This window comes from Pyrus communis, chromosome 14 (assembly GCF_041283825.1).
Source record: "Pyrus communis isolate YQ-2024b chromosome 14, ASM4128382v1, whole genome shotgun sequence".
NCBI classification, from domain to species: Eukaryota; Viridiplantae; Streptophyta; class Magnoliopsida; order Rosales; family Rosaceae; genus Pyrus; species Pyrus communis.
This window is the reverse complement of record NC_142578.1, coordinates 1678631-1694258: the sequence shown is the minus strand read 5'-3', so window position 1 is coordinate 1694258 and position 15628 is coordinate 1678631. Positions and strand designations below refer to the sequence as shown.

Here is a 15628-nt window from a genome sequence, read left to right as displayed (position 1 = left end):
CAACAAATTTATCAGTTTTTAACTTTCCTGATCAAGTAAGCGTGATCAGACTTGCTGGTTAATTTAACTTTGCCTGCTTTCAGGGAACGATATCTGCTATGTTTCGTGATCAACTAATTCCGGTCAGCCGAGCGAAGGTATGACTAAGTAATCATCTGCACTTGTTCATCTGCAACGAAGCGCTTGTTCATCTGCACTTGCTCAAAACCGACTATTTCGCTAGACATATGATACGAGACTTTTATGCTTACTGTAACAGGCTTATAGGAAGGCCTCAACACCGCAGCAGTATGCCCCGACCGATACAACAATTGAGAGGACTCGGAATCCCCACGAGTTTTAGGGTTTCGGGAACACAAAACCGAACGACATGGATTCCCGGCAATGATTTGTAGAGTCTAGCAAGAAATAGGGCTCGGTCGAACACACGAAATCATACCAACATAATGTAAACAGTTCTCATAGTACTAATTGTTTGTGGAGTTTTGCAATGTAAAACGAAATGTTCGAGTGTTCGCTTGACAAAACATCCTATGCAGTATTAGCCTTACAAGACACACATGATTCTTTGATCCATTACAAAATTTACACATATGGGTTTTTGTACAACGCTCAATCCAAGGTATTTATATAAGCCTTCGGAAGTAAACTTTCGACGAAAAAATAGGAGGAGAAGAAACCATGGCAGCAACTCTCACAACTGACTGCCCTGGGGTAAGACGTATCGATATATTCAATCATCTATAACAGACTAACAGTAATCTGCACCTGAGTATGTAGCACATGCCAGATCCTGAAGAAAAAAAGGACGGATATGCATGGGCTTTCTCGAACTTAATCAACTATTGGCCGGGGTTTTCTTCTTCAACCTTACGGCCTTCTGACTGGAATGCTGCTTTGGAGTTGGCTCAACAAGCAGCAAGCGTGACATGGCATACGCCAATAGTTCTTCTCGGTGCGAAAATGTGAAGTCCAGATGGGCGTACTCAAATTCACCATATGATACATCAACACCTGATTCATCCATCAACTTATAATGCTTTCGGACCATTGATGGCCGAATTACCTTGTCCTTTCGTCCAGCAACCAGATCAACTGGAACATCAATAAGCCCATAGTACTCCCCCAAGTCGAAGGGCTCTGGAGATCCATACACTTCGATATTAGCAGAACCACTCCCGTAATCGAACATTCTAAACCTTCCAGCACGCTTGATTTGTGCAAGATGGAGAGCCACTCGGAATGATACGCCCGGCATGTCGTTCATGTTATAATGTGGTATCCCTAACACACCAACCCAATTTGAGCTATCCCCACCAACAAAATAACTCATCAGGGTCTGAACAAGTCCTCCGACAGCAGGATAGTTATGAAAGTCTCGCGCCAACTTGTTCAGAAGCATGCGAAAGAACCTGGTTGGTATGTAGAAGGCAGGCACAAGAGGAGCCAGAAGAGGAGCCAATAGAAGAAAGACATTCTCCACAACTGTAAACATAAAGGTGGAATCACCATGGAAGCCAGCAGGTGACAATAAAACCAGCCTAGAGAGTCTGTGGGGTTTCTCTTCTATTCTCTGCGTTATAACGTACATAAGTATTGCTGCTCCTCCCAAGCTATGGCAAATTGCACAGAGTTTGTACGGTTGACCATCATTTGTTTCTTCGTCAACGTCAGGTTGACTAAGTTTCAATTCAGCAGTTTTAACTTGGTGAATCTTCTCTATCATTGCAGGAATATCCTGAGTCCCATGCTCATTGATGGAGTACTGCCAATACCTGCATTGGTTGCTAAGCTCAGTAACTCAGTTTGTACTAAAGTACTTTATGGAAATTGCTATTTTGTGTTTAACAAATCTGAAATATTGCAACCTCTTTCCGCCCCCGTTGACAATTTAAGTCAGAAGGAATCAAGGATGATTATTTCATAAACAATATAACATGCATATGCCAACTTACTGTCGTGATGAGATATTTTTGTTAACATGTTCCCTAGAAATCAAGCCACGAAAGTTACCGAGGAAAACATCATATCCTGTAAAAATACAAAGGATTAGCATATTTCTAACCAATAAAACTGTCTGTACTACAAGCATGTACTTTTGAATGAAACATGCAAACCTTGATCATAAGCCGCAAATGCCGGTGAACCAACAACCCCATTAGACACCCAACTGGACAAAGGAAACAACCCATTAAAAATCATTCATAAAGCTCACTACATATAGAACAAATTTTTTTTGCAAAGCGTGCAAAATACAAGAGATAAGAACACTACTAATAATGAGCCAATTGCCTTTTCAAAAGGTAAATAAGTTATACCATTCTGAAATCGTTTTTTTTTTTTTTCTTTTTTCTTTTTAAAGATGAGAATTTAGCAATCATAGAGAAATTGTAGCAGGAAGGACTATGTATCATTCTGATAGCCAGCGCCACAAGTAAACCTCCACTCAACATTTAAGGCATAGTTTCTAGAACACTTGGGGAAGGAAGGACAGAAGAAATAACTTACCCCATAGATGAATCCAAAATTCCATGTTGTAGATAAACAGCTTTCCGGGAATCACGTCTGCAGCATCACAAAATTAATATTCGACACCATATATTAAAAAAAAAACAGTTATTGTCTATGGAAGGAAAAAAAGCCAAAAATATTGATTATACCTCGGGAGTCTTTCCAAGAGAAGAACATAGCCATCACTAGTGATCACATGAATAGCTTCATATGGGTACCTAAGAGAGACAAAAAAAATTGAGCAATTTGCAGAGCATGTGAAACATTCAAACGAAAAGTGAAAGGTTCTACGATCAAGTAAGTGGTACCAAAAGCCTTACCCAAGCTCTGTTATGACATCCTGACAAGTCCGAGCATCGGTATTTAGGGACTGCTGAAATGAAGTAGTCCTTTCTTTTGGAGCTGGATCATTCTCTCCAAGTGTAGCTGTCGGAACAGTAACTTCTGCATCACTACTGTGGCTATCTTGAACACCACTGCTGCTCAGTGAACACCATCCTGATAGTGTTTTAAAAGCCACAGAAGGGGAAAGAACAAAATGTGCTGCCTTGTGAACAACATCAAAAACAGCTTCTATGAATATCTCGATTGCTAGATGAAGATCCTGTTAAGCACAAGTTAAAGATGAGAAATTGGAAGAGGAAACAAATGATGCATCTTATTTTAAAAGGGCAAATTTAGCCTGTGCACAGACCTCAATGACTCCACGTCTCCTATCAGTGGATCGGTGAACAATGTAATCCTTGAGAATCTGCACTTTATTTATAGGGTGTGTTTGCGAAGCCTCATTGCTTCCTGGGGCAGAAGAGGCTTTTGATGAACTAGTATAAGACAATTGCAAAATGCGAACTGGAATCCCAAGCAGAAACCTTGCTGGAAACAGAATCCAGAAAAATATGTATCTGATCCACATCCACCACGACCAGCGCCTATCGCGCTTACTGAAACTAGAAGCCCGAGAGGCTCTTGAACTTTGAGAGGATGGTGATGTAGGAGATATGCCATCATCACTATCTTCATCTCCGTATGCGTAATCAAGGTTTGAACCATCAGAATCAGAATCCACAGAAAGCTCGTGTACAAAACGATTGAAAGAGGACACCCCACTACAAGCATGAAGCAAAATGGACATGTCATTCAGCAACAAACATTGATGCATGAAACGTTACACTTCTTACAAGAAGATACATAGATACTACATAAGAGGAACTAACTTCACATACAAAACAACTACTTCCCACCAGAAAAAACACACGTTCATTTGAACGATCCCAATTCCCACAATCACAGAACAAACTGCCATGCGATAATAAATTCCAAAATTCTGAATTCAGTCAAATTTTCATACAAAATAGCTACTGGCCACGAAAAATTACACCCTTATCCATTCATTTATCATGAACAATCCTAATTCAACAATTCAAAAAAAAAAATTGCTAAGTAATAAAAAATAAAAAAAAATTTCAAATTTCTGAATTTGTTATACGTTCAAAATAATTATAGCCCACCAAAAAAATTACACTCATTACATGCATTCCCCGTAAATAATCCCAATTCCCACAATCACAAAACAGATAACCAAATTTTTCCAAATTTTCAAAGATTATGAATTCAACGAGCTTCCAAATTCTTCCATGATCAAAACCCAAAACTTACTTCTCCATCCAGCGAGGAAATCTGGGCCCGCGAAAGGTGGGCCTGAGCTCCCATCCATGAATGCCTTCGAGAATGTTCGCCTTCCCCGGCAGAAACGTCAGCAACAGAGCCGAAATTCCATTGATCAGCCGCACGATATTGTTCAGCGATTCGTACGTTAACGTCTTCACTGACCTGCAAATTCGAAAACCCAAATTCAAAAACGATCCCAAACAGCCGAATTCGACATCTTTTTACAAAACCAATTCGAACCAAATCAATTTGAAAGAAGGGGATTGGGGAACTCACTCTTTGGTGACCGCGATGATGTTGTCAACGAACCGTTGAATCATCTCATAACAGTACAATTAAATTTTGAATTTTTGTATCGGGATTTCGGAAAAATTAAATTAATTTACGGAAATTCGGATTTGGAAATTACAGAATCGAAAAAACGCAAAATCCGAGCGGCAATTGGGAAGAAAAATCCAGAGCAAATTTCGGGGCCTCCGATATCGAAGGGAAGGAAGCGGGAGATGTTTGCGGTGCTGGGTGGAGGGTAGTACACGTGGCGGGCCCTGATTGGGTCGGAGTTAAACGAGTGTCGCTTTCGGCTTTTTCTGGATTTTGTGCTGTGGATCGCGTTTAACACGTAATGGTATCAAATTTTAAGCTGGTGGGACCCAGGTGAAATGAACGGACTGGATTTTAAGCTGGTTAAAGGGAATTATACGATTAATGACGTGTCGCGTGTGGATTTGGATGAGTGTGGGGACCACGTGAGCTCTACGGTGCCACGCATCCACGGAAACACGAATGAGGAGAAATGAATACATCTTGCCGACCTTATATGAGTGGGAAAAATTATTGGAACATGATTTTTGTAATTAGATGGGTTATACGATCGAGCAGTACTTTCTTACAAGGAAGAATATGTTTTCAAGTGTAAAGTAATAAATAATAGAGGTGAGTCTGGTTTGGTTGGATTCTATTTTAATGAAAATTACTAGACCGAATCAAACCAAATCAATTTTAATATTTTGGGCCTAACCTCAATGCTATTTTCGTTTGAAAATTTTCAAATATGTTAGAGATACCACTTTATCATCCGTTGCTAAATTTATTAGCATTGATAATCTTAAAGGATTAACACTTTGGGCAGCTATACGTAATCAATTATGAATAGAAAGTTCCTGAGCACAAGAATGATCCAACAAAGCGGCATTTGTGTGGTTATGAATTCAAGAAAGTTAATCTCACAATCCTTGTTCCTTGTCACATTATTAGTTACAAATAACCAGATATATTGAGTTAACATATGCGTGTTATTTATTTAGTTTAAATTGCCTATTAAATTATTCGATATCCCAATAATGTAGCTCTTTTGGACCATGCTTAAATTGCAAGAAGCCGTTCTTTGATACATCATTTAGTTTGCAAATTTGGTTTAAAATATTGGTCTCCTTAACATTTCCCTTTGAAAAAAAAACTTCTTCATGACACAAATTTCCGATGCATTTCAAGAAGCATGTTTTTTATTTTTCTTTTTGAAAAGCTGCGGCATTTGATTCATTTAAAGAGAGAATCCATAATAGATTCATCACCAAGTACAAAACGTTGGGGCAAGTTTTAACAGAGCCAATCAACATCAACAATTACATATGTCAGAAAGCAAAATGTCACACACAAAATCTCGGGGTTCTTCAAACGTCCAGGAACATTTGCAGGTGGTCGAGTGGGCGTAGCAGGCATGACGGTGAGCAACCTAGAGTTGGATTGGCAACAAGCGTGGGTCGCATAAGCTCCAGTGATCTCAAGTAACATGGCCTTCGAATCCTCCATAATGTTCCCGATGAAAGATGAACATGGAGAGACCGATTGCAATAATGATGAAATATGTAGTGAATCACTCTCAAGAATAACATTTTGTAAACCCATTTGCTTTGCCAATAACAGCCCATCATGAGCCGCAGGAGCTTCGATGTGAAGCGGCGATGAGATGTACTCAAAACTTTCTATGAGAAAAATTACCAAAACCATCCATAAACATTTCTAACATGTTTCTAATACAAGATTCTTCGGTTATATATGAGCAAAAGGTAGACGAGTCCTATATAACATGCGCACACATATTATTATACATTGTGTGTACACACACACACACACACACACAAGTGGTTGATTTTGTGCTTGGATCCAATGGCGTACGACGTCCAGCGGAACAGGACTGAACTGTCTCCCCTTGACAGGGTTGCACGGACGACTAGTGTCGGAACGAGTAGAAGACGATGATGCTGAGGACGTGCGACTGTGAGTGTCTTACGATTTCTGAGGGATTTGAATTGGATTTTCCTATCTTCTCAAATTGTAGACTTTTTAACTTCAAAATTCCTCTTGCTTATGAAAACTTTGGCGCCACTGTAATTATCTTATAGGCTGGTTTTATTGCGAAAATGAACTTCACGCTTGATCACCGGTCATCAGCTACAAATCTCCTTCTCCTCACACTCACGGGCAGTCCACCTTTCATCCTGAGAGTCAAGGACAACAGATGCTCAGGACACGTATCCCTATCCCGTACGTCGATCACAAACCTCTCCATCACCGATGCCGCAATCGACTTCATCTGAATATACGCCAAATCCTTCCCCAGACACATCCTTGGCCCGGCATGAAATATCGGATACCGGAAAACACTTTCCTGCCGACACATGCCGTCCTCGGTCAGCCACCGCTCTGGCAAATACTCGCGGCAGTTAGTCCCCCATATCCTCTCCATCCGCCCCATCGCGTAAGCATGGTACGTCACGAACCACCCCTTCCCCACGGCTGTCCCGTCCGGCAAGACATCGTCGTTTAGACATGCCTTCGTGTCGACCGGTACGGGAGGGTACAGCCGCATCGCCTCTGAAATCGCCGCGTGCAAATAGTGCATGTCTCGGAGCTCGTCCAAATCATAAACATCGCCGATACTTTTCCCGTTTCGGACCCGAATCATTTCGAGCTCCTTTAAAATGGCACGCTCGACGTGAGGTCTGGACGACAGGAGCCAGAAGAACCACGTCAGAGCCGATGAGGTCGTGTCTCGGCCGGCGAGAATGATGCTTATCACGATGTCTCGGAGAAAATCCGGCGAGTTGTTGTTTTCGGTAATACCAATAAACAAGGACAACAAATCGTGACGATCGTCCGACCGTTCGTCGCTAATTCTCGACTTTATTATCTTATCCGCGAAGTTATGGACAGTCGAAATTGAATCTTTTAACCTCCGCTCTGATCCAACGTTCAAAAACGTCTTTATCTTTTGCATAAACTGAAACGCATACAAAAATCGCCCGGAGATAAGTGTGGCCGCTTCTTCAAATGCCTGCATGAACCGATCCGGATTGGGATTGGAATCGAAATCGGTGGACTCAGATTTTCCGCCGCCGTCGCTTCCGAGACAATTCGGGTCTACATTAAAAGCCAACTTGCAAACGTTGTCGAAAGCAAAGCGCTCCAAAACATCTTGCAAGTCCAAACGGCGTCCTGTTTCGGCGGCTGTGTCCAGAGACGGAATTAACCTCGACTCAATCTCAACCCTAACGTTTTCCATAACGAAGTTCCGGAGCGATTTCGTGTTGAAGGCGTAGCTGGCGGTCTTCCTCTGAACCTTCCAGAGCTCGCCGTCGGAGTTGAAGATTCCGCCGCCGAGAAAGTCTTGGAGAAGGGATATGAACCTTTCGCCTTTCGGGTAGTTCTCGAAGTTGGTTTTCAGCATGTGCTCGACGTTGGCAGGGTTGGCGGTGATGATGCCGCGGATTTTTACCGGGCGGCTGAGGATGGCGGTGCTGGTGGGGCAGCTGGTGAGGATTTCGGTTGTCCATTCGAGGAACCGGTGGCGGTTTTTTAGGAATTCCGGTAGGGTTCCGAGAATCAGGTAGTTTTTGAAGCCGGTGTGTTTGTACTTATTCGACGAAGCGAAGAAGTGGTGGTAGATGTAGAAGGAGAGGGAGAGAAGGAGGAGGAGGAAAGATTGCAGGGAGAAGAGCTCCATGGCTATCTGCAAATATTGTTAGTGCCAGAGTGAGACGATCGAGTGGATATATATGCGCTTTTAAAAATTAAAATATAGTGGCAGACATCACATTCGCCGTAGAATTAAACTGTAATATAATCAACGCAGTTACTTTCTTTTCTTTTTATTTATTTAATTTTTTTTTTTTTTGGAAACAAGGGATAACGTACCAAGGCACAGAAGTCAAAAGGGAACAGGAAAGCCTACAGAGAGGCAAACACCAAGAAGGCAAACTATTAGTGAACGGGGATAGAACATAAAAGACACCTCCACCGAATGGAAGCATCACGCCAAACATCACCACAACAAAATTAATGTGGACACAGAAGACCATCATTGTTCAAAACATAAATCAACAAAGATAAGGATCGATCGATCCAAACTGAATCATTCATCTCCAGAAAACCAATGAACGCAAGCTCATGCGCCGCAGTTACTTTCTTGGTGAGTGAGTAATTTACTGCTAATCCTGGCAACAAAGGTTAAACATCGCTTTCCATGTTCATCACACTTTGTCTCCTTTCCCAGAGACTGAGCGCCATACAAAGTCCAGAACCGGATATTTTCCACAGAATGATTCTCATACGACGTGTCGTTAATTAACACCATCAGAAAATCGAAGGCAGTGCCGCAGTGGTCACGGACCACACAACATGTGTACATGCCACACATCTCAACTTCCTGTCTTTTGTGGCACAAACACTCAGACTTTTAGAGAGAGAGAGAGAGAGGAGAGAGAGGCTCATGGCTGCCATCTGCGGTCGAGTCCATCTTTCGCCAAATCATGGATTCAATCTCAACAAATCAGGTACTTTTTGTTTCTAAGCTCTTCCAAATTTGAGCAAAATTTCAGTTTAGGCACTAATTCTGTAATTTCCGTCAAGTTTGCATCCATTTGTGGAGATTGTTAAAACTATTTTATGCATTTTCTCTGGCACAAATTTTGTATTTTTTGTCCTCTAAATTTTGAACTCTTTAACATTAAGAAAATTTCCATGCACATGATGTTGCGGAGGCGTTATCTCAAGTCAATCACGTATTGTCATATATGAAAGTTAAAATATGTGATAATGCGTGATAGACTTGAAGTACCAACGATCGATGTGGTATCACTGCCATAGATAAGTTTTTCTCTTTTACATTCCTATGTTTCTGGGTAAACATGCTTGGGTTGTTGGTTAACTCAAGGTTTTATTATTGATCATGTAGCAGGTGATAAACATTGTTTTCATAGACAAAGTCCAAATCGGAGCATCTTGATGACAGCATCGGCCACCAGGCTTGGCACAGGTGGTGGGGTGTTAGACAAGCCAACCATAGAGAAAACAACTCCTAGTCGTGACTCTGAGTTTGACGTGAGATAAATAAAGTAGAAATTTATGCTGTGTTCAGACGAGAGATTTTAAAGTTATACAGAACTTATACTAAACTTCTTCAAAATGCACTACAAAAGTTAGAAGATTTGAAATGACTATATGCAATATATTATAGGCTGGACTGAACTGTCTCCCCTTGACGGGGTTGTACCACGGACGACTAGTGTCGGAACGAGCAGACGACGATGATTATGAGGACGTGTGACTGTGAGTGTCTTACGATTCTGAGGGATTTGAATTGGATTTGCCTGTCTTCTCAAATTGTTGACTTTTTTACTTCCAAATTCCTGTTGCTTATGAAAACTTTGGCGCCACTGTAATTATCTTACAGGCTGGTTTTATTGGGAAAATGAACTTTACACACTTAATTTCTGTTTATTTTTTAACCTTGATTTTACTCTTCATTCTTAATAATTTTGGATTGCAATGAATCTTGTGAACAGGATTCAGTTCTTTAATTAGAGCACTGATAGGAGCGTGTTAGTGGTGTGTTGTGGCCTATTTTTTCTGAGGGGTACGGTAAAGAGAGAAAAAGAGTTATTAACGGCTTGAGGAATTCTCTGTGTATTATTTTTCATGCTTTGTGCCGTTAATTATAGTAAACAAAAAAGGGTCTAGTGCCTTCTAATTAATAAAATCATGCTCGAATAGAATATTCTAATATTCTAAGTACAATGTACTAGTAATTTATATAATCACATATACACTGTAATCAATGTCACAACAATTTTGCATATTTAAGAATGATATATGAAATTTAGAATAATTAGGATCTTATTAAGAACATCACATAATCACCGGTCATCAGCTACAAATCTCCTTCTCCTCGCACTTACGGGCAGTCCACCTTTCATTATGAGAGTCAAGGATAACATATGCTTAGGACACGTATCCTTATCTTGTATGTCGATTACAAACCTTTCCATCACCAATGCCGCAATCTACTTCATTTGAATACAAGGTTCTAAAAAACACTAGGCGCTAATCGGGCGGCGGGCTGGCCCTTAGCACCTAGGCGACCAGGCGGGGTCTAGGCAGGGTCTAGGCGGCCTAGGCAGATTTAGGTAAATTTCTTGTATATCTTGTAAATAAGTGCATATTGACACTTACAAAAAATTATACTGTATGAAATTCATGGATAAGATAATAAAAGAATGATAAAATACAAAAAGAGTATCCAACAAGTCCAAAATTTAAAAACACATTAAGCATATATGCCATATAACCATAGTGAGGAGTATTGTAGGATGACACATGTACAACAAGTTCACAATTTTCAACCACTTAGACTTAGATAGGATTTTTTATTTTATTTTTTAATTTCATTAAAAAAATAAAAAAAAAACCGCCTAGCTCTGCCTTGCACCGCCTAGCCGGCCACCTAGAGCCCATTCGATTTTTCTCACCGATTTGCAAGAAAACGCCTCGGCTCACCATCGCCCAACGCCAAGGCCGCTTATGCCGTTTTTTAGAACATTGTTTCAATATACGCCAAATCCTTCCCCAGACACATCCTTAGCCTGGCATGAAATATCGGATACCGGAAAACACTCTCCTGCCGACACGTGCCGTCCTTAGTCAGTCACCACTCCAACAAATACTCGCAGTAGTTAGTCCCCCATATCCTCTCCATTTACCCCATCGCGTAAGCATGGTACGTCACGAACCACCCCTTCTTCATAGATGTCCTATCCAGCAAGACATCGTCGTTTAGACACACCTTCATGTCGATCGATACGGGAGAGTACAGCCGCATTGCCTCTGAAATCGCTGCGTGCAAATAGTGCATGTCTCGGAGCTTGTCCAAATTATAAACATTGCCAATACGTTTCTCGTTTCGTACCCGAATCATTTCTAGCTCATTTAAAATGGCACGTTCCACGTACGGTTTGGACGACAGAAGCCAGAAGAACCACGTCAAAGCCGATAATGTCATGTCTCGGCCAGTGAGAATGATGATTATCACGATATCTTGGAGAAAATCCGGCGAGTTATTTTCGAGAATACCAATAAATAAGGACAACAAATTGTGACGATCCTCCGACCATTCTCGCTAATTCTCGACTTATTATCTTATCTGCGAAGTTATGGATGGTCGAGATTGATTCTTTTAACCTCCGTTTTGATCCAACGTTGAAAAACGTCTTTATCTTTTGCATAAACCAAAACGCATACAAAAATCTCCCGGAGATAAGTGTGGCCGCTTCTTTAAATGCATGCATGAACCGATCAGGATTCAGATTAGAATCGAAATCAGTGGACTTAGATTTTATGCCGCTGCCGCTTCCGAAACAATTCGAGTCTACATTAAAAGCCAACTTGCAAATGTTGTCGAAAGCAAAACGCTCCAAAACATCTTGCAAGTCCAAACAGTGTCTTGTTTCGGCGGCTGTGTCCAGAGACGGAATTAACCTTAACTCAATCTCAACCCTAACGCTTTTCAAAAGAGATGTCAAAATGTCAACATAAGCTATAACAATAAAAAACTGGCAGCCACTAATTGTTTCCAACCGAAATGTCAAATCTTATGTAGCATGACATGGAATGGCAGCAAAGGGAGTAGTTGTCAAATTTGATAGCTGTGATGACCTGTCCTGGAATTTACGGAACAAAAGGGTATTTTGGTAACTTCATTGAGATTGGGCTAGATATTTTGAATTGGTGCTTTTTGGGTCTTAAATTATGTGCCACTTAGGGCCCATTTCCTTTTTGGTCCCCCCGGCTCTCTCTATTTCTTCCTTCCCTTTCCCATGACAAACCTCATAGCTTTCTCTACTCATTGTGCTCTTTCCTCTCCAGCGATTCACACACACACACACACACGCACACACACATGCAACGAACGACGGCAACACCATCACCATCACCCTCAGGCCCTCCCTATCTCGACCTTGGACCAACAAGACACCTCATTCTCCTTCTCCCTCACGGAACAATGTCACTATAACTGTTCAAATCGAACTCCAACGAGCTCCAACATAGTTCGTGGTATCTATGACCATGAACACCTCGGGAAGACCTTCCCCAGTTTCCAACAAGATTTCCGTGCCTTGCAGACCATTTTCCAACCAACTCCTACCACCTCTTAACCTATCACTGGTATGAATCTCTTCCTTATTCCTTGGGCTTCATTTTGGTATATTGCATGAAGTGTTTTGGTTGAGTTTTAGGGTTGAATGGAGCTTGGGAAGCTTCAGCTTTCTTCTCCATCAAACCTGCCTGAAACCGGGTCGACCCCGACCTGGTAACCCAAAACCCGTACCCTAATCTGAGCCCAAACCCTTGGGTCAGGCTACCAGGCTCTAACCCCAATCTGAATCCGTTTATGACGTCTGGTTCTTGAAATTCAATCGTTATGATAGAGTTTCATTAATTGGTACCTTTATGTACTTAGGTGCAATTGTGTATGTGTTGACTCTAAAAATTACAAAACCTACGTGGCGCGCAGGCCGAGTAACTAATAAGCTAACTATGTCATTCGGTCGGATGCAGGGCGTGCCAACTCGTCGGCCGAGCTTGGCCGAGGAGTAAAATTTGTTGATGTTGCTTTGGGCGCGTCGTTGACTTCTCTATCTTGCGATTGCGACCGAGGAAGGAACACTCTCGGTCTCTGGGTTCTACAGCCTGAAGACAAGGCTGCTAATTCTGCAGAGTTCATAAATCGTCGGAACCCGATTCGGTTACTGTGATTATATTCGTAAGAGTATAAGCACGTCGAATCGAGACCAAACTATATGGGCACAAGTACTCAAACGTGATGTATGTCTTGATGGTGAACGTAGTTCGGCCGTCGGAATGCCGAACCCTGAAACTTACTTGCGAGTATCTAATCATAAAACCACTAGGCGTCCAGTACGCCGAGTAATGCAATTCGTAACACCTAACTATGCCGAGAAAGCTAGTAAGGTGACCTCTGCCAACAAAGGTTCGAAAACCCTTCTCGATCGAGACTTAGATAGATAACCGGTCGACCTCGACGCAGTGCTGTTTATCCAAACTGAAGGTGCTTTTTGGTCGGCTGATTCTGCGGTAGCAGTGCTGTTTATCCAAACTGAAGATGCTCGCCGGGTGCTTCCACAGTGCTGTTTATCCAAACTGAAGGTGTGTCGGCAGGAAAAGAAAAGGAAAAATCTCAAGGTGTTTGAGAGGTTTTGCGCAGGGCAATTGTATGCTGATCTGAAGGGGTTTTTCTGTTGCATGATTTCTTGTATTTATAGTGCCCCATTCCTTGAAACCAATTCTGATTTGGATTGGGAGTCCTTGTCCCATTTCGTCTCTAACTCGAAAAAACCTACTCCTACTGGGATTCTGAATTTTCCTTCTTTTCAGGACTCCATTCCTTGCCGGTCGAGAATCCTGGTCGCACTAGGACTTCCTCGACCTTTTCTATTCATCCGGACTACATAGGATAGGATTTGGCCGACCTTGCCAGCTGGCCCGGGATTTATTATTCGGCCCATAGTATTTATCATCACCTTGGGCCGAGCACATCCTACTGCTCGGCCCAACAATAATATTTTGGGCCCAAACAGTATGGCATTCCCATCCTCTCTTATTTGCATGGCTCTTCAACGGCGAAGTATCTGTGAGCAGACCCTTTCTAAAATGCATGATTTTACCATTAGAAATGTACACATGAAAGCATGATTTGTTGGTTATGTTTTATGAAATGTTTATGAGTAAATTGGATTTACACTTTATGATATATTATGCTTTATCAACTTTACGTTCGTTGTGGTATATATAATTGATGACTATATACCTACTTATGAACGTGATTTTACGATATGACGTTTTAGTTACTGATCTCCAATTTGAGATAGATAGATAGAAATATATATATATTAGAAATATTATGTTAATGTTTTTATGTGCTAATTTAGAGGTTACTCATAATGTCTTGCCTACGGGCGAATGAAATCATTAATTGGCTTCGGTCGGGTGATGTAGGGCCTATGAGCAAATGATACTGCCTACGACCGAATGATATTTATATTGGCTTCAACAAGGCGTAGGTTGGTGGCTTCGATTGAAAGATACTTATATATGGCTTCGGCCGAGCATAGGTTGGTGGCTTCGACCGAAAGATAATTATATATTGCCTACGGACGGTCGATGTAGTGCCTTCAGGTGAATGAAGATTTATCTATACATATGTTTATACACACACACACACACACACACCCTTGTGCTACTACTATTAAGCACACTAAATATAATACATAATATATATTTTAAGAAGTTTTATGGCATGCTGGGGTTTTCGGAAAAACCTATTACTTATTATGCTATACGAGTTTTCTAAACCTGGAGGTTAGTATGTTAAAGTTTAACTATTTTAATATTACTTATATATCAACTTGGTCCACTCATGTTTTGTTTTGTGCCTCCTCAGAACTTACAATTGAGGCGTACAATCCCGGCGTTAAGGCACTCTCGGATTGGCATCTTCGAGTTCTCTCAGTGTAGGACCCATCCCTTTTGTCCATTAAATTTTATATTATTGTTTTTTAGTGTCTCGGATTAGTTGTATGCTCTTAACACGTTCCACAATTGCATATTCATTATAATTAAATTTACAAGTTTTATTTATGTTAGTTATTTATTTCTAGTCCTCATGCATTCTAATATGGCTTTGTCACCTTCGGGTGTCGGCCAACACATGAATACCTTGGTATTTGGAGGATATCTGGGTCGGGCGTGTCAACAACAGCTTCAAATATTTTTTAATTAATTATTAATGTCTTTTATTAATTTTTAATAGTTTAGTCAGTTATTATAATAAATGTTATTGTTAAACGGTTGAATCTATTTGTATGCCGCGTCTTTGTTTTTTTTAATTTTAAATACACGATTCCTTTCAATTTAACATACGGTGCTTTCAAAACTTTATACATTGAATTATTTTGTTGGGCTATTTGTCACAATGAATTTTTAAGAATTTTACCAGGAATGATTTCTATATGAAAAATTTTGGGTAAATTATATAAAACTACCTCAATTATGGGTCGCACCACAATCTCATACCTCATCTTTTAAACATTGCAAT

The 15628-nt window shown here is 40.9% G+C and overlaps 2 protein-coding genes, 1 long non-coding RNA gene and 1 pseudogene across 3 annotated transcripts; 1 reads left to right on the top strand and 3 right to left on the bottom strand.

Moving 5' to 3' along the window:
- Nucleotides 1-436: 436 nt before the first annotated feature.
- On the bottom strand, nucleotides 437-4789 carry LOC137713027 (uncharacterized). The gene is made up of 9 exons (XM_068452255.2): nucleotides 4456-4789; nucleotides 4168-4341; nucleotides 3206-3617; nucleotides 2832-3115; nucleotides 2661-2729; nucleotides 2509-2565; nucleotides 2118-2170; nucleotides 1956-2031; nucleotides 437-1775 (listed from the first exon to the last, which is right to left on the bottom strand). Exons 1-9 carry the CDS (start codon nucleotides 4497-4499, stop codon nucleotides 839-841), a joined length of 2106 nt encoding a protein of 701 aa, XP_068308356.2. The 5' UTR covers nucleotides 4500-4789; the 3' UTR covers nucleotides 437-838.
- Nucleotides 4790-6158: 1369 nt separating this feature from the next.
- Nucleotides 6159-8278, bottom strand: LOC137713660 (cytochrome P450 CYP94D108-like). Its single transcript, XM_068452987.2, has one exon. The coding sequence runs from the start codon at nucleotides 8180-8182 to the stop codon at nucleotides 6617-6619; it is 1566 nt and encodes a 521-aa protein (XP_068309088.2). The 5' UTR covers nucleotides 8183-8278; the 3' UTR covers nucleotides 6159-6616.
- A 518-nt stretch (nucleotides 8279-8796) lies between these two features.
- LOC148691069 (uncharacterized) lies at nucleotides 8797-9947 on the top strand. Its single transcript, XR_015956020.1, has 2 exons — nucleotides 8797-9011; nucleotides 9416-9947. It is a non-coding gene; the product is annotated as an uncharacterized LOC148691069 (long non-coding RNA).
- A 426-nt stretch (nucleotides 9948-10373) lies between these two features.
- Nucleotides 10374-15027, bottom strand: LOC137712408 (cytochrome P450 CYP94D108 pseudogene; annotated as a pseudogene).
- Between the last annotated feature and the right edge of the window lie 601 nt (nucleotides 15028-15628).

Coding starts and splice junctions, on each gene's coding strand:
- LOC137713027 (XM_068452255.2), bottom strand. CDS start 4,499: ATGATTCAACGGTTCGTTGACAACATCATCGCGGTCACCAAAGA. Junction 2,730..2,831: donor GATGTCATAACAGAGCTTGG/GTAAGGCTTTTG, acceptor TGTCTCTCTTAG/GTACCCATATGAAGCTATTC. Junction 2,566..2,660: donor CTCTTGGAAAGACTCCCGAG/GTATAATCAATA, acceptor GTGATGCTGCAG/ACGTGATTCCCGGAAAGCTG.
- LOC137713660 (XM_068452987.2), bottom strand. CDS start 8,182: ATGGAGCTCTTCTCCCTGCAATCTTTCCTCCTCCTCCTTCTCTCCCTC.